At 39.2% G+C, this 24,367-nt stretch overlaps 1 protein-coding gene across 1 annotated transcript in view; it reads right to left on the bottom strand.

Annotated features, from left to right (window-relative positions):
* DYTN (dystrotelin) overlaps positions 1-20,268 on the bottom strand; it is a 46,085-nt gene extending 25,817 nt beyond the window's left edge. The window contains exons 1-7 of the mRNA XM_016135008.2: positions 20,250-20,268; positions 14,586-14,660; positions 11,745-11,946; positions 10,748-10,833; positions 9,818-9,918; positions 5,701-5,772; positions 5,263-5,426 (exon numbers count right to left, since the gene is read on the bottom strand). Coding sequence (XP_015990494.2) covers positions 5,263-5,426; positions 5,701-5,772; positions 9,818-9,918; positions 10,748-10,833; positions 11,745-11,946; positions 14,586-14,660; positions 20,250-20,268 — 719 coding nt within the window. The remainder of the gene's footprint in view (positions 1-5,262; positions 5,427-5,700; positions 5,773-9,817; positions 9,919-10,747; positions 10,834-11,744; positions 11,947-14,585; positions 14,661-20,249) is intronic.
* Positions 20,269-24,367: the final 4,099 nt, after the last annotated feature.

The raw sequence follows: 24,367 nt of genomic DNA, 5'->3' as shown, positions 1-24,367 counted from the left end.
CTAATATCGCTACCAGTGGGCGATGCAGAGAAAGTAATATTCAGGTGGAGAATGAGCACCTTGAAATGAACAGGAGGTGTCTGAACTATAAAGTGAGTATAAAGTTTTTCCAAACTTTAGGAATGGTAAATGACTCTGACGTGTTTATTTAATCAAAGCAATTTTCTTTTAATAGTTTTTTAATAATATGGCATTATATTAATACAGTTTTATGCAACAAACTATAGTATAGAAGTCTTATTCATCACCCCCTCCCCCCCAAAAAAATACCAAGCATAGTATTTGTGTACTACAATTTTTGAGACAGACCCTTAAGTCTGCAGCCACATTGTGTGTAGCTGCACAACACATTCAAATATTTTGGATTTAGCTGCCAACTTAAGAAAAGAATTGAGAGATTTTAATAAAGTTTGAACTCTGAGCTCTCTAAAAAATTTGCAAGATATGATAATATTGGACCTGAGTTCCTGCATAATGTTGAGGAAAATAAAGCTGTAAATAAAGAATTTAAAATAAACTTTTGTCATTTTCTAGAAGTCTGTCTGTAGGATAGAAAAAAATGTGAATGAAGGGGAGTTCTTCTCCAGCCAGTATCAGGGAGTGACCACCACTCCCAAGTGTCTTAACACATCGATATTGCAGGCTTTCTTTTATGAACAATTATAACCTTAAATCTCCTGTAGTCAGAAGGAGAAGAAAGGATCTTAAGACATTCCAGTAAGGAAGGGTGTCTCATAACATTCAAAGATACTATGATATCAGGGGAGGGCTGGTGAGACCATAGTCATGAATTCGTAAGTTTTAAGGATATTGGAGTGGGATCATATTGTTTGTCTGTAAAAGATTGGAGATGTATACTTTTATTCTGATATTTTAATTTTTTTTCTCCAACTGCAGTGTGTGTGGCATAAAGCTCTGTCCCATCAGAGACAACAGTAGGTGAGGGCAAAGTGGCAGCTACTCCTTTCAGATGTACTTTTCAGCTAACTAGCCACAGTCCCAGCCAGCCCACTTCTCTCACTGCTTGCCTTGCCCCTGTAAGCATGGGAGTTTGCAAGCTCTATCTTAAAAGTTACAAAAAAAAAAAAAAAAGGAAGAAAGAAAGAAGGAAGGAAGGAAGGAAGGAAGGAAGGAAGGAAGGAAGGAAGAAAGAAAGAAAGAAAGAAAGAAAGAAAGAAAGAAAGAAAGAAAGAAAGAAAGAAAATATAACAAGATCCTATTGCTCTTCAAATTTCATATCTTGCTGCAAAGAGAAGACGTGGAAGCTTGAGGGACTAACTAGCAAAGTTAAGGGAATATGTAATTATGTGCCAAATGAGAGGCATAGAAAATAAGTTTTATGAGGGATAGAGGACAAGAGATCCCTGTGGGCTGGTATGGTCTGAAAGTGTTCATGGAAGACGTGAGGCTCATGCTATGCATAGAATGCTGGTGTGGAGACTCAAGGAAGGAAATCTCGGACAGAAAGAAGAGGAGGGATAAAGCATGTGGGCTGCTGTGAAGAAGGCTGTGGGGCAAGTCGAACAACCAGACCTGCTGATAACTCTGAGGAGCAGAGGGGAGAAAACTTGGAACGCCCCAAGGTGAATAGCAGAGGGTCTTGAGAGCCTGACCAGAGTTCGATGGCAGAGCAAGAGAATGTAAGTGTCACGAGATCAGCCAAAGTATCATTCAGAAAAGTGGAACCACAAGACAGGTTTATGAGAGAGACGTCAGTTTGCACGTTGACCTGTTCACTGCCTATCTTCCGGTCTTGTCCTTGTTCACTGCTTTACCACAACACCTCCTCCCATGGTATGAGATTAATAAATAGTGTTGCATGGCTATAATAGTAGCTAACATTTTTAATCACTTACTATGTAGCAGTCAGTGTACATGTGTTGACAGATTTAACCTCCATGGAACGTCTTTAAGGGAAGCTATTATCATTATTCTCCTTTTACATATGAAGGACCTGAATCAGAGAGAGTTCAAGCGCCTTGCACAGAGTTACACAACTATTTGGTAAGTAGCAGAGGCAGGCTCTTGTCCCGGGGATACCATCTGAATGAAGAGCCAGCAATTTTAGCCACTGAGGCAGGAGGCTTGAGTTTGAATTCACATACCACCAGTATGAGTGCCTTCGAAATGGAAACTTAAGCTCACTGCTTTTGCAGGGTATCTGGCCCATGGTAGGTTTTCAATAAATATTAGTTGAATAAAGTTCAATGAATGACTTTGTTTCTTCACCAGGAAAATGGGACTGGTAAACTCGGCTTTGCAAAGTTCTTACAAAGCTTGGAAAATTAGTCAACATGCATAATTGGGAAGACATTCTCTTTTTATGTGGAATGTGTAAGATAATAAGGTATTTTATAAGGATTATTTGATCAGCCACCTGTACTGGCTGCTTTATCTAGCATCACCACGTGGTTGCGGTTGACGCACCTAGGACAATATGTTGACCTAACCTTGCGTTAGTTCCTCTAGGCTCTCAGCTACTATGAGAAAGGGTGCAGTGTGGGTAATGAGATTGGTCTGTTGTTGATGCCTTTAGCAACAGAGAACCAAATTTTCCCCCCAATCTTATTATCTCAACCCTGAACAGCTATTACAGAGCGTAAATGTGACACATTCTGCTAAAATTTAATAGTGGGCTTAGGAGCAATCTCTGGTTTCTGTGCCTTCTCTTACTTTAAAAGGTCAAGCCTTGTTTTATTCCTGCTACCGCCAGGTCTGCAAACACGTTTGCTCTAAAATGGTTTTATTAATCTCACTAAAACTAAATGCCTTCAGGCTATTGCTGGAGTTTACTAGCGCCAAAAAAAAAAAAAAAAAAAAAAAAAAAAACCACACACACACAGGTTCAAGGTTACTGTAATACATTTGGGCAATTTCTAATAGATTCAGAAAATTATAGTTAAAAGAGACCGAAAGCATCATTAGACCCACCCCTTCTTATTTCACTTACAAATAAATTGAGGCCCAGAGAGGTTAAAGACCTTGCCCAGATCACCCAGATACCTCGTATATGAAAATACGTATGACCTTGGATGTCTAGGAGGAAAGATGGTTCACGTGGAGGCATTTCTGTGGGGAATCTTAACCTCCTTCTCAATATATAGGGACATAATCTAAAACTTTAAGTATGTCACTGCTTCCGTTTGTCTTCTGCTATTTTTCTGACTGACATGAGCAAGTCATTCAAACTCTTTCAAATTCTTTTTTTAAATGAGAATAATAACATCTGCTTTACGTTATACATAATGACTTTGAAAAAACATTTCAATGTAAAAGTTATGTTTTAGATAATTGCAAAGTGACTTCTCTACCTGGCCCAGTATTGGACGCATAGTAACTACTTAATTAATACTTGTTTATTGGTTAAATGATTATAATATGCATATAACATGATGAATAACATTGATGTTCCTTCACTGTCCAAAATTATGTTTATTTTTCATTGTAGTGTGGAGATTTCTCTGGTTTGGCTTACTTGGTTTTCAATGGTCCCATCCACTTATGTTTTGTTGTTTAAAGTTCACTTATTTGGAAAGAGTCTTTCATGAGTGAAGTTTCACTGTGTCCTCAGAATTATTTGCAAACCAAATTTATTTTCTCGGCAAAATAAAACTTGACTTCCAGGTTTTTAGTGGGGTCAGCAGATCCATTTTACATCTGTGGGGAGCATTTTTAAGGTCTGAGACTAATTAAGATTTAAGAGGATGGGGAGAGAAGAGGAACTGGGGGGCCAGGAACCAGGCCCTGAGTCCTCGCTCCTCCTGCCCCTTCTGGCCATCCCTCCCTTTGACTTGTTTTAGCTGCGTAGGGGTCCAGAACGAGTCTCCCCAGAATGTACCAACCTGGCATGCAGATTATTTTGAGCCGAAAACACTTAAAGCTCAAGAAGCAGTTGTTGTTGTTTATCTCCCCCTTACCTGCCTAAAGGAATTCAGATAGCAAAACCTGCTTCAGAAAGGGAACCCTAGCACAGTCACCTTAGCAAATATGAATTAAGTATGGCAGACAGGGAGGGTCCAAACAAGTGTTTGTTAGAGTCCTCTCTCTGTCCCATTGCTTCTGGGTGACCACACGTTTGCTCCTTCTCATCAACCTGTGAATTGCCTACACTCTCTCTTTGAAATCTCAGGTGGCCGCTTTGATCCAGAATGGTAGATAAGCCTCAACTGCCCGGTGTGTCATTAGGTTTCATATTCTTATGGAACTCCTATCCGTGCAGAAGTAATAAATTTGGCCATTTTCTTCTGTTAATCTGTCTCGTGTTAAATTGATTAGAAGTCCAGCCAGAAGAACTTAGAAAGGTAGAAGGAGAATTATCTTTCTGCTCCTATAGCTACCTGGCCATCCCAGCTCTGTCCTCTTACATCTCCAGCCCCTTCACCGTGTGCACTCACCTTGATATAGTGTCTCCCGTTTCTTTTCTCCTCCCCAACTCTTTAATAATAACTCTAATTTCACTTCCTTCTTGTTTATTTATGGAAGACAATATCCTCTCCCTAAGATGGGATTTGGCTGGCATCCTCAAAGCTGTGGAAAGGTCTGAACCTCCAAATTCCAAACCTAGCTTTCAAATGTGCCCTTTCCTCTAGGCAGAGAGATCTGGCGTGAGCTGCTCCCACCAAACCTCATCATTCCTTTAGGTATAAGAAATGTTCTCATTTTTCTACACAGGGAGGCAGTATAGCATCATGATTGCAAAGCAGGGACTCTGGATTCAGACGGCCAGCCTCTGCCACTTGCTAACCATGTGAATCTAAGCAAGTTATTTAGCTTTCCTGAAAAGTAAGGATAATAGTACCACCTTTTATAGAGAGCTGTAACAAGTTTTAAATTAAATGATACATGTGAACCACACAATAGTTGTGTAACATTTAATAACTACAAACTATTATTATTGTTGTTATTATGGGTGGCCCTAAAGCATTTTAAAGGGTAGTTTTTCTTTTTCTTTCTTTCTTTCTTTCTTTCTTTCTTTCTTTCTTTCTTTTTTTTTTTGGTAACGAAAGATAAAATTCTTTCCTCTTTCATAAAAAAAATAGAGTGGATGTCAATTGAAGAATTTAATATTCCATTAACTATAGAAAATAAAATAATTATTATCAACCAGGATCCCTAATGTAGGAAATTACTGACCCCCCAAAAAACCTCAACTGAGCTCCAGATATGTGAGAAGGACCGAAAAAGGAATCTGGAGAGATACAACTCAGACTCTATAGCCATTTGAAGAATGACTGTCCATGTCACAGTGGTGAGTGACTGTACCTCAGTCCCATGATTGGGAAGTTCCTGCAGATTCTACACCGAACAGGGTGAGTGACCATTTCAGTGGCTGACAATCGGTAGCAGGTTGGGAGCCACAGCAGGATGGGAGGCTCGGACTGTAACCAAGATAGGAATTTCTCTTCTTTGATTGCTGAGCTCAACTCCTGAAAAACAATGGTGTACTTTGATGTGTTTCTAGAAATGATGTTGGTCTCTAATATTGGTGAAAATATATTTTCCTCTTCTTTTTTGGCTCTGTTTCTGTCAGCTCTGCTGAAAAAGTTCATGACACGAAAAGTCAGAGGCAAGTTGACCTCCTCAATTAAGTTGCCTGGGATGTTGTGTGGAGTACAGGTCTGTAATTTAAATCAGTCAGCAACTGTGTCTGCCTCCTCCCCGACCCCCGCCCACTCCCAGAGACATTTGCATGGCACTCACCCCTTGGAAGCAGCTACGTGTAGCTCTTTCCACAGAAAACAGAGCACGACTCTCACCCACGACAGTCGGGATCTGCAAGAGGCAAGAAATCCCACATCAGCTGTTAGACAACGGAAAAACGTGTGGACGCCGACATCAGCACTCCCGAGTGGCGAGTGGCGGTGCGTACAATCATGGAGTCACAAGAATTCGGCGTCTGAGACGGGATGAACTGTCTCAATCTAAGCAAACAAGAAATGTGTGGGTTTTGTGCAATGTATAAATAGAGACAATAGATGAATAAGTGAGAAGAAGTGGAGCCAGGAGGAGGGAGGAGAGGAGGAATGAAGTTTGGTAGCTGGGGCAATAAGCGACAGCTTCCATTGTTTCTTACGATCCCTTGTTTACCTATGAATTACAGAGAACAATGATACTGTATTAAAATGTAGAATAGTTTTAAGAACAACCTTTCCAAACACTTCCATATCATTTCATTTTAACAAACACCAGTTTCTGAGATGGGGCAGTAATCATTATTCTTGTTTAAAGGTGATCGAGACTTAACATATTGGTCAAGGTTATAAATGAAAGCACGTTAGCTACAGAATTGAGATCTCGTTTCAAGACTTCCTACTCTGCTGGGGGATTCTTACAAAGCTCTGCTACACTCCAAACTTACATGTATTCCAATGGCTCAATCTCACTCAATAGTTTCCATCTTTCAACCACAGTTACCATAAGGAGTTTAGCTAAGGGACATAGGATCCCTCATGACTGCCAAGATGGCCAGGGACTTGGCTCTGACATTATCTATATGCACATTTATGTTTACCTGTCACCTCCATTTATGCCCATTTGGTCGTGGGGTCCTAATTTCAGTCTGACATCTTCTACAGCACAGCCTGTCAGCAGGCATTGCCTGCAAACTCAGAAGTAATTTCAAAGACCCCCCGCTGAGTCCATCAACTCGAATAAACATTCTTCTAATCAGGAAAGTGGCACTTAGAACCACTTTGCTGACAATTAGCCAGGCAGAAGTCAACAAACATTTGCTTTATAGCGACAAGATGGCTTGTACTTTAAATTGATAATAACCCCATCACCAGCTGAACATAAGAAACTGTTCCCTATGTTATTTTGCCTTTGTCTGAAAAAATAACTCATTATCCATACATTGGCCTGTGAATGCTGGTGAACTAACTGGATCACTTATTTAGACATTGTCCTTGAGCCCTAGAAAAGGGGTTTAACCTAATTTGTGAAATAAGGAAAGTGTATCAGTTGAGATTGACCTGCCAGCTCTGTGATTCTGACACTAGTCAAAAGAAAATTCACAGCTGTAGTGGATTTTAACCTACATTTTTGGCTTTAAGCATGTGCGCAAAAATTTTGTAGATTAATTGCTCATTTGACTAATTTCTTGCAGGTGCTCTGTGGAAGAATTAAGCAGGGCTAGATGACACACTGGCGCAGGCAGAACACCACTTGAAATGATAATTAGGAATCTCGAGGGAGGGGTTTGCATCGCCAAGTGGGACCTGGAATTTTATATGGGACTCTATCTCTGAGGTCTTAATGGAAGTCAATGGGATGATAATTTGCTATGCAAATCTCCACCTTCCTAACAGCATTCTCGTGCGCATACTAATGCATTGAGGGAGACAGCTCTGCGGGAGCTGCCATTTCAGCAGCTCATTGACCTCCGCTGAGCCTGGAACAAGGGCAGATTTGGGGGGCCTGTTGGATGGTGTGCTCACCGGAAGACAGCTGCAGTAGTCAGGGAGCAAGCACAAGGATTTGGACAGGAGAAGGAAAATGGTCCTCGGTCCATCTTCTTTCACCACATTCACCCGCATAGGCCAGTCTTAGAAGTCTGATTGTGTACATACACGGACAGGTCTCCGGCTCGCCCTGGCTCCCCACCAGCTCGAGTCCTGAGATGCGGGGATTGCCGGGGTCGTGCCGACAGTTCCTTTGCTACGGTAGCTCCTTGAGACGTGCCCGAGAGTTAGCAGGAAACCGGCATCCGGCCCCAAGTGCCACAGCCACCACCGGAACAGCTCTGAAATAACTACGCTGGGCGTTTTAACCTTATACATTTATATGCAACATCATTGCTCCTTTAAGAAATACAACCACTTTAAATATTGTTTGTAACTTCCAGAATAAATGAAACATTAATTATTATGACCAATAGGAACATAAAATATTAATACTAAGATCAAAGCAAAGCAGAGGTAATTTGGGATAGGGTTTTCCAAACCATACCCCCTATCCTAAAGTTCTGATCATCTCCTTCCATACCTATTTCTTACCCCCATTATGGCTGTATCCAGTTCAGAATCCCTGATCCAGAATGTGCCATCCCAAAATATGTCTCTTTGACATACGAATTATTAAGCTAAAGGCCACTGAGAACCAGGAGGTGCAGGAAAAGCTCTAAAAATAGGGCACACGTTTTTTTGGGGGGAAAGAATATATATTTATAAAGGAAATTTTCATTTGCCAGGCGTTTTCCTCTCTCTACCATGAAGAAGAGAATGCTTAAGAACAATTATCAATGGAGGAGACACAGACTTAGATCTGAATAACTCACCTTACTAAATAACTTTGTTCACCATACTTTCTCTGGTCACCATTTCCTAATTTGCCTCCCTAACTCAGAAGCCCAGCACCCTTTTTTCTTTTGTTTAGGTTAAGGTGGTATGAAAGCACTCATCACTGGGTATTCCCATGTGTATGTGCCATCCATGTTAATAAACTTGTTTGTTTTTCTCTTGTTAATCTGTCTTTTACCAGTTTAATTTACAGGGTCCTAGCCAGAGATTATTTTTCCCTCCCCTACAGCCAAGACCCAAGAGAAAAATGACAGAAAGTTACTGTGGCTTCACAGTGTAGAAAACCAAGTGTGGAGATCTCGGAGAGGCTGGAAGAAGAACAGCGATACCCTGAGAACAAGGGTAACGACAATACTAAATTTGTACATTTTTAAAGCATAAGAAATCATGGAAATCTTAACTATTTGAGTAGTCAGCATTGCATTTCATTTATGCTTTCATTAAATGTTTGGTGAAGGCCTTAGTGCCACACAGTTTTCAAACCATTGGAGAGATAAACATGAATAAGATGTTATTCTTGCCCTTGAGAATCAGTCCATTGGGAAAAGCATATATCTAGGTAATAATTGCAACAGAATTTGACAAGTACTACAACAAAATTATGCACAGGGAGTTAAAGAAGCTTTTAGTGAGATGACTAATATTTGAATGACCTTGAACGATAAACTGTATTGTCAAGGGAAAGGTGTTACAGATAAATGGAACTGTGTAAGTCAGACATGGGAAACTTGGCACGTGTTGGCAAAGTAAGGATTTTGATATGCAGAAGTGAAAAGGGTGTGAGGAGTGTAAAGAAAAATGAAACACTGTTGAATAAGCAAAAGAAACCACTAGATATCATTTCAATGGAGATTATCTGAACCTATGGAGATATACATCATCGCATTTGACAAGGCTATTTTACAACTGTAGATAGTAAAGTTACCATGTATAAAACTGATCAAAATGCAAATAATTCTTATCTACAGACATGCAAATAAATTCTGTTCTTGTTGAAGAACAATTCTCCCCTTCTCCCAAAAGACATTTTAATATTCCTAATCTCTTGGTTTGTCTGTTTATTTGGTTATCACTTTCAACTAGTCTTGCTGGTATCCTCTCTTAATGTATAAATAAAATAAAAATTTGAACACATGTTCATTTTATATTTGTATGAGAATCACGATTTTACCTCTTTTTGAAACGAGAAGGATTGATTCAATCACGAAAGCTTTGCTTATGATGCTAAGGAGTTCAGGCTTTATTCTACAGATATGAATGGCCAGTGAAGAATTTTAGACATTTTGGAAAAGTCACTGGTTTTATTGTGGAAGTAGCACTGGAGAGAGGGGAGGCTTGAGTTGGGAAAGCCAGCTAGAAAATAATCACAACAGATCAGGTCTGTACTCGGATAATAGCAGTGGCTCTAGAGGGGAGGGAGTGCTTGGAGCATTATAGTAAGGTAGAAATCAGAAATCTTTAATAACGAGTGTGACTAATAACTGGAACAAATTGAGAATTCTTAAGTATTAGAGATTTACCTGCTGTAGATCCGTTAGTAGGTTTCTCAAAACCTTCCGAGTCATGCGTGCCCCAGAATCATGACCTCGCCTGTTATTTTCTGCATAGAGCTGGAAAAGAGCTAGACGCATAAGGAGGAAAAGAAATCTTAAATTTAATTTCTTGCAATGTGTCTTCGAACAGTATGTGCTTTGAATTCTAAGCAGTTTATTTGTGGGTATGGAAGGGAAAAAAGAACGTTATATTTATTTTATTTTATTATTAGTTTTAAGTATACAGTACACTGGTTAGATATTTATATAGTTTATAAAATGACCCCCCTGATTGCTCTTTCTCTCCTCTGGCTCTACACCCAGAAATTACATTAATGCTGACTGCATTCCCTGTGCTGTGCTCCCCACCCTTGTGACCATCTATCAACTACTAATTCGTTATTTCTTTAACCCTTCACTGCTTTCTCCCAGCCCCCTAACTCCCTTCTGCTCTGGCCAGCACCAGACCGTCCTCTATATTTGTGAGTCTGTTTCTGATTAGTGTGTTCTTTTTGAGGAACGTTATATTTCTTGATTCTTTGCTTTCTGTTTTGAAAACTCCCCAAACTAGATAATTTGATAACTACAAAAACCTATGGACATTTCAACCCCTTCATAATCCAGCACAATGAGGATGAAGACCATGAGGTTGGTAAACAGCAGTGTGAGGAGAGTCCCGGTCTTTAAAGGAATAATAACCACCGGTGTCTGAATAAACCTTACACAAATAAATATCAAGGATACCCAGGTGATAAATAATTAGAAGCATAGATTGACATCTTAAAAATTCCGAGTTGTGCTGGGTACATGCCAAACAAGAAGCATGTGGCTGGGATACAGGAGCGAGTGAAGAGGAGGATGTGTTGGAGATTTGGAGAGCGCTATGCCTCACACACTCAATACTCCGGTGTATATTACCTCTGTATTTTGTAAGAGGGCTGTCTCCTGACAGGGCAATCAAGGCAGCGGCTGCAGGCACAAGCTTGAGAAAACCAGTTCCTGTGCTGCATGTCAATAAAACACAGAGACAAGAATGAGAAAGGCAGGGTTTTTCTTGGTGAAGTGGTTTATAAAAAACCGTAACTATTAACGAACGTTTTTGATGTGGTATAACAGTTCAAGCTTTTCTTGTATCTAGATGTTTCTCTGCATCTAGAATTTGACAGGACTAAGAATTAAATTAAAATATTTTATCACTCATTCATTCATTCATGTGTTCAACAAATATTTATTGGGCACCTCCTCTGCGCTAAGCACTGTACTATGCACTGGGGACACAGGGGGCCACCCTGTCTACATGGAGCAGGTAGTCTCACTCCCTCAGGACCCACACGCTTGGAAACCAAACAACAGAGACTGGTACCAAAGGCAGTCCAAAAGAGCAAACATTTACCCCGAAAGGGACGTCACCAGTTTACAGTCTCTCCCTCGGATCCTATTAGGCTGTGCAGGTTCCAAACCTGCAGAACAAGTTATCACCGGCAGGAGGCCCGTTAGAGGCAGGCACCTTTATTAGAAATGCAGTCAAAAGCTTAATCTTTAAGAAAGCCGAAATCATGAAAAAATAGCTTGAGAACATGTTTATATATTGTGCAATTAAAAAAAAAAAACTAGAAAAGGAAACATTATAGGGAATTTGCCAGATGGTTAAACTCTACTTGTCTCTGTGCAGCAGATTTTGGGGTGATATTTCTTTTTTACTCTACATTTTTGTGTTCCCCAAAAATTCATATGTTGAAATCCTGACCCCTACCCTCCCCATGTGATGGAAATTGGAGGTGGGACTGTGGGAGGTGACGTATAAGCTTTCTTATACATCAAGCCTCAAGCAAACATCAGACAACACCAAATAGTCAATGACCAGCGCCAGCTAACCACCACTCTTGAGGTCACAGCCTAACCTCCACACCCTCACCTGTCGTACATGGTTGTGAGAAGGCTCAGAATGCGTTCTGGAGTTCTGGGATGCACCTCTCCTGGTTTTGCCACCCTGACTCTCTGAAACAGCTCCTGGAGGGCCTGGAAAAGCCCCTGCACGGAGAGGCGGCTCTCTCTTGCTTCCCAGAAACTTTGGCGCAATAGGGCATGCTGAACCAGAGAACTGTCAATGAAATCCACTGTAGAAAGTGAATGAAAAATTGAGTCTCATTTTCTTGATGGGAACAAAAGGCTTCGAACAAAGCAAATGTCATCTAGTGTTTAATGAAGACTTTAATGAAGACCGTTTGTTTAATGGCAGCTACTTCCTTTAAAGGAAGTTAGATACGGCCACCATTTTGACACGTATCTCTTGTGTATAATGGAGACATCGCTATTTTGACAGTCAGTTTGATTTTGGAAAAGTACATCTGTTGGTAAAGCATAGTTGTAACATTATTGCCAGTATAACCTTTATTATGTTGCTTTATAAAACTAGTTAAAAGGAGGAAAAGTGAGAGAAACTTGAAAAATAGCCTTGTGGTAAAAAGTTGGTGAAACCATTTTTATGTTCTTAAAGTGGGTTGAGAAAATTGACCTTTCATGTTCAAATATAGTTTTTTCTGTCTGCAGCCTAGCTTCCAAAGGAAAATCATGTGTCAAAATGCAATTGCCTTAGTTAAAACACCAGGTGATCTTTATAAAGGAAAGTTGCCGAATTTGGTATCAGACCTTACGTCCCACCCTCGCCTCAGTAACGTTTCTTTTTTGGATCTTGGTTCCATTAGCAGTATTATCAGGAGAAGGCACTAAATAAAACCTAAACTGCTTACAAAAAAATAACGGTTTATTTCTTTCTTAAATACTTTTACCACCTCTTAAAAATTTTTACAAAGCAATGAATATAAGGGAAAAATGGAGTAGAACTAACCCTATGGCTTCCTGCAGACAGAGGGTGGCAGACAAAATGAATAAACACCCACTTGTGTCATCTGAGGGATGGGGATGTCAGTGGCACCGAGAGCTGCTGGCATTTAAAACGCTTCAGTCTGCGAAGTGATAAAATCCTGTGCTCCTCTCTACTTCATAAATCAGCCACACGGATAGGGAATCTAGCAAGCATAATAAAAATTTTTATTTGTTCTCTGATACTGCTTTTCAGGAGAGAGTTTAAGGAAGTGAGAAGTAGTTTTCAAAACGTGTCTTTAATAAAAACCTGGCTGTAGGTGGCGGAGGCTGCAAAATTGCAAAACCTATCACCTCGCGCTGGCATGCTGCACACAGGGCAGTCATGTCTTCTGCTGAAACTTCTGAATCACAGCAAATCAGAGAATAGTGGTGCTCATTAATCTCACCACAAGATTTGCAGTGATGTTCCCCGGATCCTGCTGCCTGGAGCTCATGGTATGTTTTATCTCTGTGTTAGGGACATTTTTCTTTCCAAATTTTTGTTTGGACATCTTCTCTAGAACTTTTAACTACTGATTTTGTGTCTTGTTAATATTTCTCATGAGTATTATTTATATTTACTGTGTGTGATGTCAGGGATAATAAAAAGTACAGGAAGTACATCCTTGAGTTAAGTTTTTTTGTACCTATCCAGACATTAATGACAAAAGCTTATGTAAACATTTGATGCTAACTTTCTTTAATGGGAGAAATTCTCCAGGTAAAAGAGCATAATTGAGGGTAGATTTTTAGCGAGCATGTTCTGCCTTTTGTTGACCCTTCCCTGGAAGAATAAATAATAGTTATAAGTGAGTTTATTTGTTTATATCAGTGATTAAACAAACTTTTTTTTTTTAAGCCAAGAATCTTTTCTTCAGAGGACCCTTATACAGAAATGCAGTGTAGAAAATAGAGAGATGCAGAGTTGTTCTGTTTGAGGAGACGGTCTTTTTGTTTTTTTCTGGCTTGCCTATACTTCCTTTCTCACCTTGCTAATCCTTTCATGCCCCCTTCACAAGCACGCACACTTCGTGAAGCACAATTTGAAAATCACTAGTCTATGTAACTTGTGGCAGAAAGCGAAATATAAAAATTCGATCTTCAGGAGAAATGTCATATATATAACACAGCTTCCTTTAGGTCTGATGTGATAAATGTCATAACTCATTTTATATGAAGTGATTTTTTTTTTAATGCAGTACAGAACTTATTAGAAATCGATAACTTTAGATGTGCTGAATGTTTGTTATTTTTCATAGCCAGGACCCAATTTATTTTATTTCGGAGAGTTTTTATGGGATAAACGTTTTTACTATATTTTACTTTATTTTGCCTGGATAACAATATAGGAAAAGAAAAACATAACATTTAATCAGATATCAATTTAATGGCAAAGAACTGTTCCTTGGGAATTTTTGAGATAGTTTTAAATTTTATGGCCCAAAGATTATTCATCTGAGCTTACTTTTGCATGTTCAGAGAGACATAAGAAGTACAAGTTGAAAAATGCAAATCTTATGTGGTAGAAGGAATTCAAAATGTCCATACTTAAATCTACAAGTACAGATTCTAAACTAACTTATTTTGTAATTTCATTTTGCCTTAATATTGGTACTTTGAAAAGGAAGCCAAAAATTTGTGCAGAGACCAAACAGGGAAAAAGAAATTCCTCATCCCCAAATCGTTCTCTATCTCAGCCAGTGGAGCTGTCTTTGCGTTGAACACACATGGTGTCTCTTCCTCCCTCCACCTCCTCTGCTATGAACGGAGGAAATGCACAGATCAAGACTGCAGTCTGGCCGTCCCTCACAGGAATTTTTGCTTTCTTCGTGACTTTCACATCACACATCAGGATCGTATTATTTCAAGTGTTTCAGAGAACTGTACTTACGTTGACACATGATTTGCAATGATTGTAATTTGAAGGCCGTTCTATAAATGGAATTCTCAATGCTATGAAGAGCATCTGTAAAGAAAACATGAAATAACATGGATCAATATAATAAGAACCATCTCGTTAGATAAATCTCCCATTCTGGAAGGAAATCCTAAGATCACGTAGCCCCACTTTATTTTGTAGGCAAGGAAATTAAGGTTTAGGGCTCTCTTTCCTATCTGGGAACAAATTATAATTGTTTACAGTATCTGAGGCTACAGGTGATTCTAGACTCACTATCTGAGCCCACCAAATTAAGGAATCCACCAAAGAGTGAAGAGTACCCCTCCACGAATCTGTCCACTTTTTATATTAAAAGGAAATGGTCCTATAAAACAAATAGGATAAAAAAAAAACTGTAGAATATGAACTCAACTTTGTTAATATATTCTAGTCATAGGTACACACATGTGTTTATATAAAAAATGACTCAGAATCTGTCCATTCATTCGACAAATATTTATTGAGCTCTTACTTTGTGGCCCTGGCATGATTCCAGGCCCTCGAAATATAGCAGTTAACAAAACAGATAAAAATCCCTACCATAAAGAGCTTTATTTCTAGTGGCATTCACATAAGTATTTCAGTGACAGAGGAGGAAGAGATGCCTAAGAGAAAGAATGAGAAGGGAAAGCCAAAGAAACCTGGAGATACCAATGGTATAAAGGCCAAGAAAGGTGAGTTTCAGATGGTAGAGATGAGCCAATAAATACTTCAGTACCTGGAAGCCGCAAGGTAATCAACTCTGGACTAAAAAGTAGCCTCTGATTATTATGATTAACTTGATTATTGAGAGCTTCGTAAGAGCTGTTTCAGTGTGGTCATGGGGTTAAACATCAAACTGCACAGGACTGACCGATAAATATTAGGTGAAGAAAAAACATGAAAGAGGTCGTTTTTTTAAGATTCTTAATCTGAAGGGAAGGCAGGAGAACCGTAGCTGGAACAACGCGTAAAATCAAAATTGTTTTTTGGAGGAGAAACTCTGGAATGTAGGCATGGGTCGGGGAGGAGGAGCCAGGAGAAATGATGAGGTTGAGGATTCAGGATGTGGGAATCCAGGTAATATTTGTATAACAAAGTCCCATTTAGAGGGAATCTATTCCCTTGGCCACCGGCATCCATTCACCTTTCTTTTACTGAATCACCTGTCCTTGAACTTAGTCCATAAAATTTTAGTATGTTGATTCCAACTCTCCTATTTCCATGAGGGACATGTGGCCCTGGCCTGGCCAGTCAATAAAGGCCTCATTGCCCTCCTCAGACATGGGCGGGCACATCACCAAATTGGGGCAAAGAACACACCAATGAAACGCGAATCAAAGACTCTTTGTTCAAGTTATCAGGGAAGGAAACTAATTTTTTTTCCTGTCCGACTTGAAGTTGGAATCTTGGATTGAAGCAGCATTTATTCTCTTGTCAGGGGGAGTCACTTGAGAATGAAACTGACACACACACAGGAAAGCAGAGATGAGCTTGGAGATGGAGAGAAACCACATCCTGGAGGCATTTTTCTGGGCCCAGGGCAAGCTAGTCTTGCCTCGGGTAATTAATTGTATAAAATAATAAAGCCTCTTTGAGTTGATTTTTCTGTCAAAAGCAACTGAAATATTGCTAACTAATACAATCCCTGAAGTGAAGACAAGGGCTGGGGGGTGGGGAGAGGGTACACAGGTGAAGGAATCCACTTTGGCATGAAGCCTGTGCCTCATCCCCTGAGAGGGAGAACAAAAAGATAGGGTGGTGGTGTGGGGAGGAGTGCATGGCGGCGGCCTTCCGTGTTCCTCATGCAGTTCCGGTCAGGTTCACTCAGAGTGGTGAGGAGGTGGCGGAGTGGAACACTTGAGGTATGGTGAAAATTTGGAATCGTTACAGGAGCGAATGAGAGAGGAAACCAGCCACAAACTTTGGAAAGAATTGCCACACAACTTTGCTTCTCCAATATGTCCTGTAACAACAAATTTCAATTAAATAGAGCGTATATGCTTAATGCTAACTTGGAGGCAAGGTTTTACATGCAGGTAAGCTTTGAGCGCAGGACTTACTTGTATTTATTATGCTGAAGGAAAGACGCCTTGAGGAAAATAAACTAGTTTCAAATTTAATGTCAGCCGCTTACCATAAAACTCAGGAAATTGGGAGGAAGTGGTATGTATGTTTGAAAAGTGTTTGAGACTATTAACACAGCCAGCTCTTTAGCCTTTGCTAAACAGACCCTCCGCAAAACAAGTAAGGGACTGCTCAGTTGGATTTCATTGATTTAAACATATGTAGCAGGATAATTTATGGCAACATTTCTTTCTTTCTTGTTCTTGCAGCAGTGGGAGAATTTAAAAAATAAAAAGGCAGTGTTTCCATGTCTATTCCTTTGTTTTCCAATGTCTACACTCTTTTCACTCCTTTGAGAGATTTGACAGCTTCTTTGTGTTTGAAGGGTCACCCTGAAGCCAAGCCCACTCCAGCCATAGTGTGAAAAGCCCATCAAAATATTAATGCCACTCATGGAAATGAGAGCATTGGGATCAACACAGCTAGAATTTCATGGACTGAAGTCAGGGTGAAGTTGTTCTTCCGAAGCAAATTAGGTGCTTTGGTTCACCAGCAAAACGGTGAAAGAGTGCTGCTGGCTAACAGAATGGGTTCCCTCTGAGAGGGGCTTTGGTGCATGAAATACCACGTGGATCCCCACATCCTGAATCCTCAACCTCATTGTTTCTCCTGGCTCCTCCACCCTGACTCATACACACATTTCTGGACTCTTCTTCGCCTTTGAAAACCAATCATGATATCGTGTTGTTCTAGCTATGGCCCTCTCTTTTTCCTGGTGGGGAAGAGAGGCTGATGCCTAGACAAGAAACTGGGAGAGGCTTGTCTGGAGTTGGAGTTTGGAGGTCATTTCCAGGTCTGCCTTTGTACTAGTTCCCTGAACAGAGGGGATGTTTGCATGGTGCAACCAGACCAGACACTAGGCATGGCAAGGATCTCTGTGTCTAAGCTTGACACATAGAGTCCCATGTGTTCGAGTGGACCCAAAGGCCAAAGGCAAAAAGCATTGCAAGTGGCAGCCAGGATGGCACTTCAGACCAGATGGTCTGAACATTTCAGACCAACGTTCAGGATAAAAATCTTAGAGGTTTCTGTCTGTCTCTAAGGGATGGCTTTCTTCTAAACTTCACTTGGTCTGAATTTCATACCAAGCTACAATTACTTTATTTTGGTTTGCAAAAGGATGTTTGTTGCCCTTGAGTGTTGTGGAGTAAAGTCCTATCTGCTACACCTATGGGTATTGAGTGCCTGGCACTGTGCTAAACTGCTGAGCGGATCATGGCACTGAACCCTATCAGACTTAACCCTGTCAGGGGAGTTAGAACACACCAAAGGCCCCTCCCTGAAAATATATTGATTTGATGATCCATATATGATCCTAAGGTGAAATACCTACCTCAGGTGAATGTGGGCTATGCTTAAAAATGTCCCCAAAACAAGCAATCTTGTTTAAAAACCCTCACCATCTTTTGTTTTGTTTTGTTTTGTTTTGAACAGGTGCAACCACATCAAAGTACCTACAAATCACTGTAAATCTTTTGTTATTTACTATTTCCTTATATTTTAAAAAGGCTTAGTTTTCACAAAAGAGCCCAATGTTAGAGTATGGGAGAAGTCAGAAACACCTCTGCCCTATGTCCAGAGAAGTAAAACGAATTGGGAGTAGGGATAACAGTCTGGAAATAATTTACAAAAGTGTAATGCCCAACATTTTTTTCCTTCTGGAAATTTGCCCAGTTTTGTGTCCTGGTTCCTCTCAGATGCATCAGACGAATACAGAGAATCCGCAAACTAGGGACTCTGCAGGTTCCCAGATGCTGCTCTTGGTGGAAGAGCGGTTCTGTAGCTGTTCTACCATCTGGCTCATCACACTCCTGTCAAATTATGTTTTGCAGTGTCATCTGATGAAGTTATGCAGCATAACACAGCAAGCTGTGATATAGTGCAACGTGGAAAATGAATGTGTGTCCCAGGTGACTCACCACCAGCCTTGTTTCCTCAAGGCTGCTGCTTCTTCTTTTTTTTTCTCACCCCCCTGCTGGTAGAGAAAACTCAAGAAAGGAAGAAATTGCTGGACATATCAGGCCCAAAGCTATAAATAGAGTAGTTTTAGATGCTTAAAGAGATAATAATGCAAGCTACATATGGTCTTGTTCATGGAAGCATTTTGACTGGGAAATATGTTTTGCTTTAAATGATTCTTTATTTTTTAGCCAAATCAATATGTGTCATTTCCTACGGATACTAAGAATGTAATAAAACATCTTTCAACTGTCCATCACCTAGTTTAACGATCCAGAAATAGATATTTCAGGCCAGTGGTCCTCAAAGTGGGGTCCCAAGCAAGCAGCATCACCATTGATTAGGAACGTATGAGAAATGCACATTCTCAGACCCCAACCCAGACCTACTGAGTCACGAATGTGGAGGTGAAGTCCAGCATTTTAAAATAAACCTCCAGGTGATTCTTCCTTCAGGGAGAAAAAATTGGGCTTTGGATGGATTATCTACTGCTCTGTGTTAAGCTTCTTAAAATGAGGGTCTAAATTTGGGATACCCAAAGATAATTTGAATTACTCATAAAGTTGTTTTAGATAAATAACATGAGCGATTACAGAATTTTATAGGAAACATGTAAAGTTAACAATCTAGATTTTAGCTACAGAAATAAGGCTGAAAATAGATCCAATAATGAAAAAGTCACAGGCATGTCCTGGCCCTATGCTGGCATTTAGAGATGTTGGAAGAAAGGGGAGTTTGTTTCCTCATACCCATTTATCAAATATTCATATGGTGACAGCTGTGAGACCATTCTTCCAACTTTGGGCCCATGTAGTCTAGTAAACTACCCATAATATGAAAATATCTACAATGATATTATTTTTGGGAGGCAATGTATCATTTTATTTATTTATTTATTTATTTATTTATTTATTTATTTATAGTAAATTTATTGGGGTGACATTGGTTAATAAAATTTATAGGATTCAAGTGTACAATTCTATAATACACCATTTGTATATTGAATTGTATGTTCGCCACCCTAAGTCAACTCTCCTTCCGTCACCATATGTTTGACTCCCTTGTTTAGCTCCCCCCTCCTTCCCTCTGGTAACCACTAAATTGTTGTCTGTGTCTATGAGGTTTTGTTTGTCTTATTTATTTGTTGCTTTCAGTTTTTATATCTCACATATAAGTGAAATCACATAGTTGTCAACCTTTTCAGCCTGACTTATTTTGCTTAGCATGATACAGTGATGCCATTTTAACAGTAAACAATGATGATAATTTAAAGATGAGTCACTTTTTGTAATTAAAATGTAATTATATTGAGACCAAATCTATTCTTAAATTATTTTTGGTACTTTAGAGACAATAGACCAAATACTCTTAAATACACTATGAATTTCTGTTTAGATGAGAAAGTCTTTTTAATTGCTCAATAGTTTGTTTTTTCAGCCAGAAATTTGCCAAATATCTACTCTGCTATAACTCAGAAGTCTGAAAATACAACATCTGTGCCTAATTTTTTTGTTTACAAACTATGCTCAGAAATTTGACAATAATACTCACCTTGTTTATCTGGGTCCATTTCAAGAATTTCTTGGAATAACAGATGGCAAGGAGATCCTCGTAACTGAAAATAATATTTTAAGCGAAGATTTTGCAGTGAAAGGGTGAGGATCTTGAAGCAAAAAGACAATGAAACAGTCATTTCACCAGTGGAACAAGAATCTGAGGTGTTTAGAAAGACTCTGAAGTCCGTTGGGAGGATAAAAGTAAGAAACATAGGGGTAGAGTCTTCTTATACTTTTTATACTTCTGGGAATTTAGAGCTTTATCTCAGAAACTGAGAACAGACAGTTCCTGAAACTAATGCTGTGAATACTTAGCACTTTTGAGGCATTATAATTTTAGAAGTGAACTGAATTCTCGTATTGAGAAAATGTAAATTTCTTAAATTTTGAAGGACAAAATTTTAAGCTCTTAATGCTTAAATTTCTAATACCACTATGCTAAACAATTCTACATATTAAATTTTGGAAAAATACTATTAATTTAAATGCCTCATCACACACACATGTGTGTATATATAGAATTCATTCAATATTCTATTTTAAAAAGAGTAATAAATTAGCTATCTATTGTTTCATGTTGCAACTATTGTTCAGACTCAATACATACATATATATATTAGCTTTCAACAACAACAAAAAAATGAGTTATGCTATAAGAAAAGCCAATACAGTTCGAAGAAAAAGACTTTTTTATAATGAGCAGTTGAAAACTGTTTTTAAAAAGTTACATCGTCATGTTAAATTTAAATAGTACCTCCCCCCCCCTTCTAATGAATGAATCAAGGCACAAACTACAGGACAAACAAGTAACATTTTACAACTGAAACAAACACTATTACATTCGTTTTTTAAAAATATGATAGCAATAGTGATAATTCCAGACTTGTAAAAACTAGGAAGGTTTCGAATATATTTAAGTAAGATTTGTTTTGGAAAGTTGTGGTAAGTTTGCAGGAGGGTCCAGTCCTGTCCCAACCATGGTGCAGCTGGAGATACGTTCTCTCCGCCTCCCCGCCAGGTCCTTACCTTTCTGTTTCCTTGGAGAAGTGTTTTAGTCAAACATTCTGTATAAATTACACAGCGGTTTGGGAAGAGGGAAAAGCTGAGAAATAACAGATTTCTAAATGTGGTATTCTTAAGGACAGGGCATATCTTATCCCAACTGCTCAGTAATTGCATGCAAAACAGTGACATTGAATCTACACTGTTTTTTTAAGGTCTCGCAGAAGTGCATTCATTAGTAATAAAGATCTTGAATAATTTAAGGCCACTCCAACGTCTCTGTTTCTAAGGGCTGTTTCCGTATTAATTTCATGTAGAGAAGAGGTGAGTAAGAGATCTTCTGGGTGCTGTGGAGATCAGGGGTTGTCATGGAGATTAGGAAACAGTAAGAAGGGCTCCACCTCCCAGGTAACAGCCACCTTCCTAACCATCTCAGATAAGAGGGACTTAGGAATATAATCTAATTTATTTGATTAATTCTTTTACAAATAACAGAGGCATGGTTGCACATTTCAAAAAAGCATCAGATGTCATGTGAGTCTTCAAAAGGATAATTTGTTACAAAGGCACATTTTCTTTTAAGTTGTAAATCTAATCTGAAAATGGTTTTTAAGAAGCTCAGATGAAAAACAAACGTGTTCTAATCCTAACAGTATTTAAAAAACAAACTAGGTCGCATGAACCAAATGTATTAGAACTTTACAGCTACTGTCTGTAGCTGCCGAAGAGGGAGAGAGTCGATTTTAACATGTCTTTCAAAAGGGTTAGAACCCAAAACACGGGCTTATTACTCCATGAGCAGTGTCTGGAGAACCAGAATGGCCATGAATGAGTCTGTGGTCCCAACTGAGATACCTAAGACAATTATGATAAGTGGTCACTAATCTACTTCAGAATGTCCCATAATAATAATTTGTGGAAAAGTAAGTATGATATCTAAGGACAGCCAATTTGTTTCCTTTCCTTTTGAAAAGTATCGGTGTCACAGTAGTGATTTCTTAAAAACTGAAACTTTGGACATTAAAAAAAAAAAAGAAAATTGGTTAGTAATGGGGCAAAAATGTGATCAAGCAAAAGGGGGAAAAATATTTGCCTTTCTCTATATAAACCTATTGATTTTCTGGGAGCAGATAAGACTGTGTAGGAAGAGAACATGTTTATTTATCTCACACAAAATCTATACCTGAGTGCTGCAGACTCAAAGTTGGAATCATATTTAGAATTTTTATATTCTATTATATCTGCATCAAGATATAGCTGAAGTATTGGTAATAGGGGGAGGTTGGAATGTTTTCCTGAATGCTGCCATGCTGAAATTTGAGCAAATCTCTGGCATTATGTGGATCAAGAATCATAATAGTAAAAATAATAATAATAAAATAGAACAATTATAACAATATGCTGTCATGAAAGTTATTACAGCATAGTGAATGTAGTCTCTCTTCTCTCTCTCTCTCTCTCTCTCGCTCTCTCTCTCTCTCTCTCTCAAAATATCTTGTTGTACTATATTAACCTTTTCACACATGGGAAGCACTTTATGGCTTCTCTTGAGCATATCTGAATTGCCGGTATGACTACTCTTGATGAGCTTTGGGCCATCATTAAGTAAAATAAAGGTGATTTGAACACTGTACTGTGATACTGCGGCAGCTGAACTGATAAACAAGTTGGTTACTAAATAACTAATGGGCATACAGCACGCAGGCGCTGGACAAAGGAATGATTCACGTCCCTGGAGAGACGGAGTAGGATGCTTGTAGGTTTCATCACGCTACTCAGAATGGCATGCAATTTAAAATTTATAAATTGTTTATTTCTGGAATTTCCCATCTAATATTTTCAGACAGTAGTTGACCATGGACAACTGAGATCATGGAAAATGAAACGGTGGATAAGGGGGGACTACTGTACTTTTTTCCTGCTGCAATTCCATATCTTATATTAAGTGGGTATAGTGATTAAAATCAATTTGCTCAATTCACCTATGGGAGTCTCTCCTAGAGCATCTTGGTCATCCTGTAGCGGTTCAAACACCCAACAGTTCATATTCATGCTGGAAATTACAGTCTGTTGGGGATAGGGCTCAATTTTCTGACAGTGACCCTAAAGAGGAAAAACTGCTCACGTCCCTCTAGCTCCTTCCTAGATGTCCACCTACTGGAGAAGTAACTGATTATCTGACTGGTCAGGGATTGACACCTACTGGGAAAAACATCATTAAGGGGCAGGATACTGCCTTGAAAGGGGATGTGTGTCCACGGTTGCATTCTCTGTTCCAGCTTTTTCACCTGGCTCCAGCTCCTAACTGATTGGCATAGCTGATTTGAGGAGAATGGAACAGGAAGCTCTACTTGGGTTTCTTGGTCTGAGTGACACCTTCCAGTCTACCTCTTCTCTACCAGAAAGAAGCCCTGCCTACTGAGGGGCACCCACCACACGCCCAGCTGTGGGTAGAGTGCCAGGTGTCTTCCCATCCCATCGCTGTCCTTTGTGGTAACACTCCTTTGGTGGAGGCCCAAGGACAGGTAGGGGAAATAGTAGAATCAGGGCACAAAAGCTCAACCAAAGTCCGTAATACAGACAGACATTAGGATTTCTTCACAATGACATCAAATGAGGTGCTGACATTTGAAACAAGCAAAAATCAGTCACAGTTTTGAATCAAGATGGTATAGAAGCAATATAGGAGCATCTGACATTTCACTAAATTTTCAGAAAGTAGGCTATACATTGAGTTATTTAAAACTACAAAGAAAGCACAGATATCAGCAGTTTTTAACACGACTCCTAGGCTTTCAAAAGTTTCTAACTGGCATTTGAAAAGGGTCCTATTTGAAAATATATGAGCACATATTGGTTTAACTACTACTATTTTAATAAAAGACTTAATTTTTACTTAAACCATGTAATTCTATGATAAAAATATATGCTTTTTCTTTCAAAATTCAGGTCACATCTGGTATCAAGAAACAGAAAATTATTCAATCTAAGCTAAAGTAAAAGTGTGATTTACTGTAAAAATAATTATGTCATGCAAATCCAAGGAAAGTCCATGACACCTAGGTCTTGTGAAGGCGGTGAACCTGACCAGCTCTGAAGACTTCACAGGCA

This window comes from Rousettus aegyptiacus, unplaced genomic scaffold, assembly GCF_014176215.1.
Source record: "Rousettus aegyptiacus isolate mRouAeg1 unplaced genomic scaffold, mRouAeg1.p scaffold_m13_p_2, whole genome shotgun sequence".
In the NCBI taxonomy this organism is placed as follows: Eukaryota; Metazoa; Chordata; class Mammalia; order Chiroptera; family Pteropodidae; genus Rousettus; species Rousettus aegyptiacus.
The sequence above is the reverse complement of the archived record's forward strand: the minus strand, read 5'-3'. Positions and strand labels throughout refer to the sequence as shown.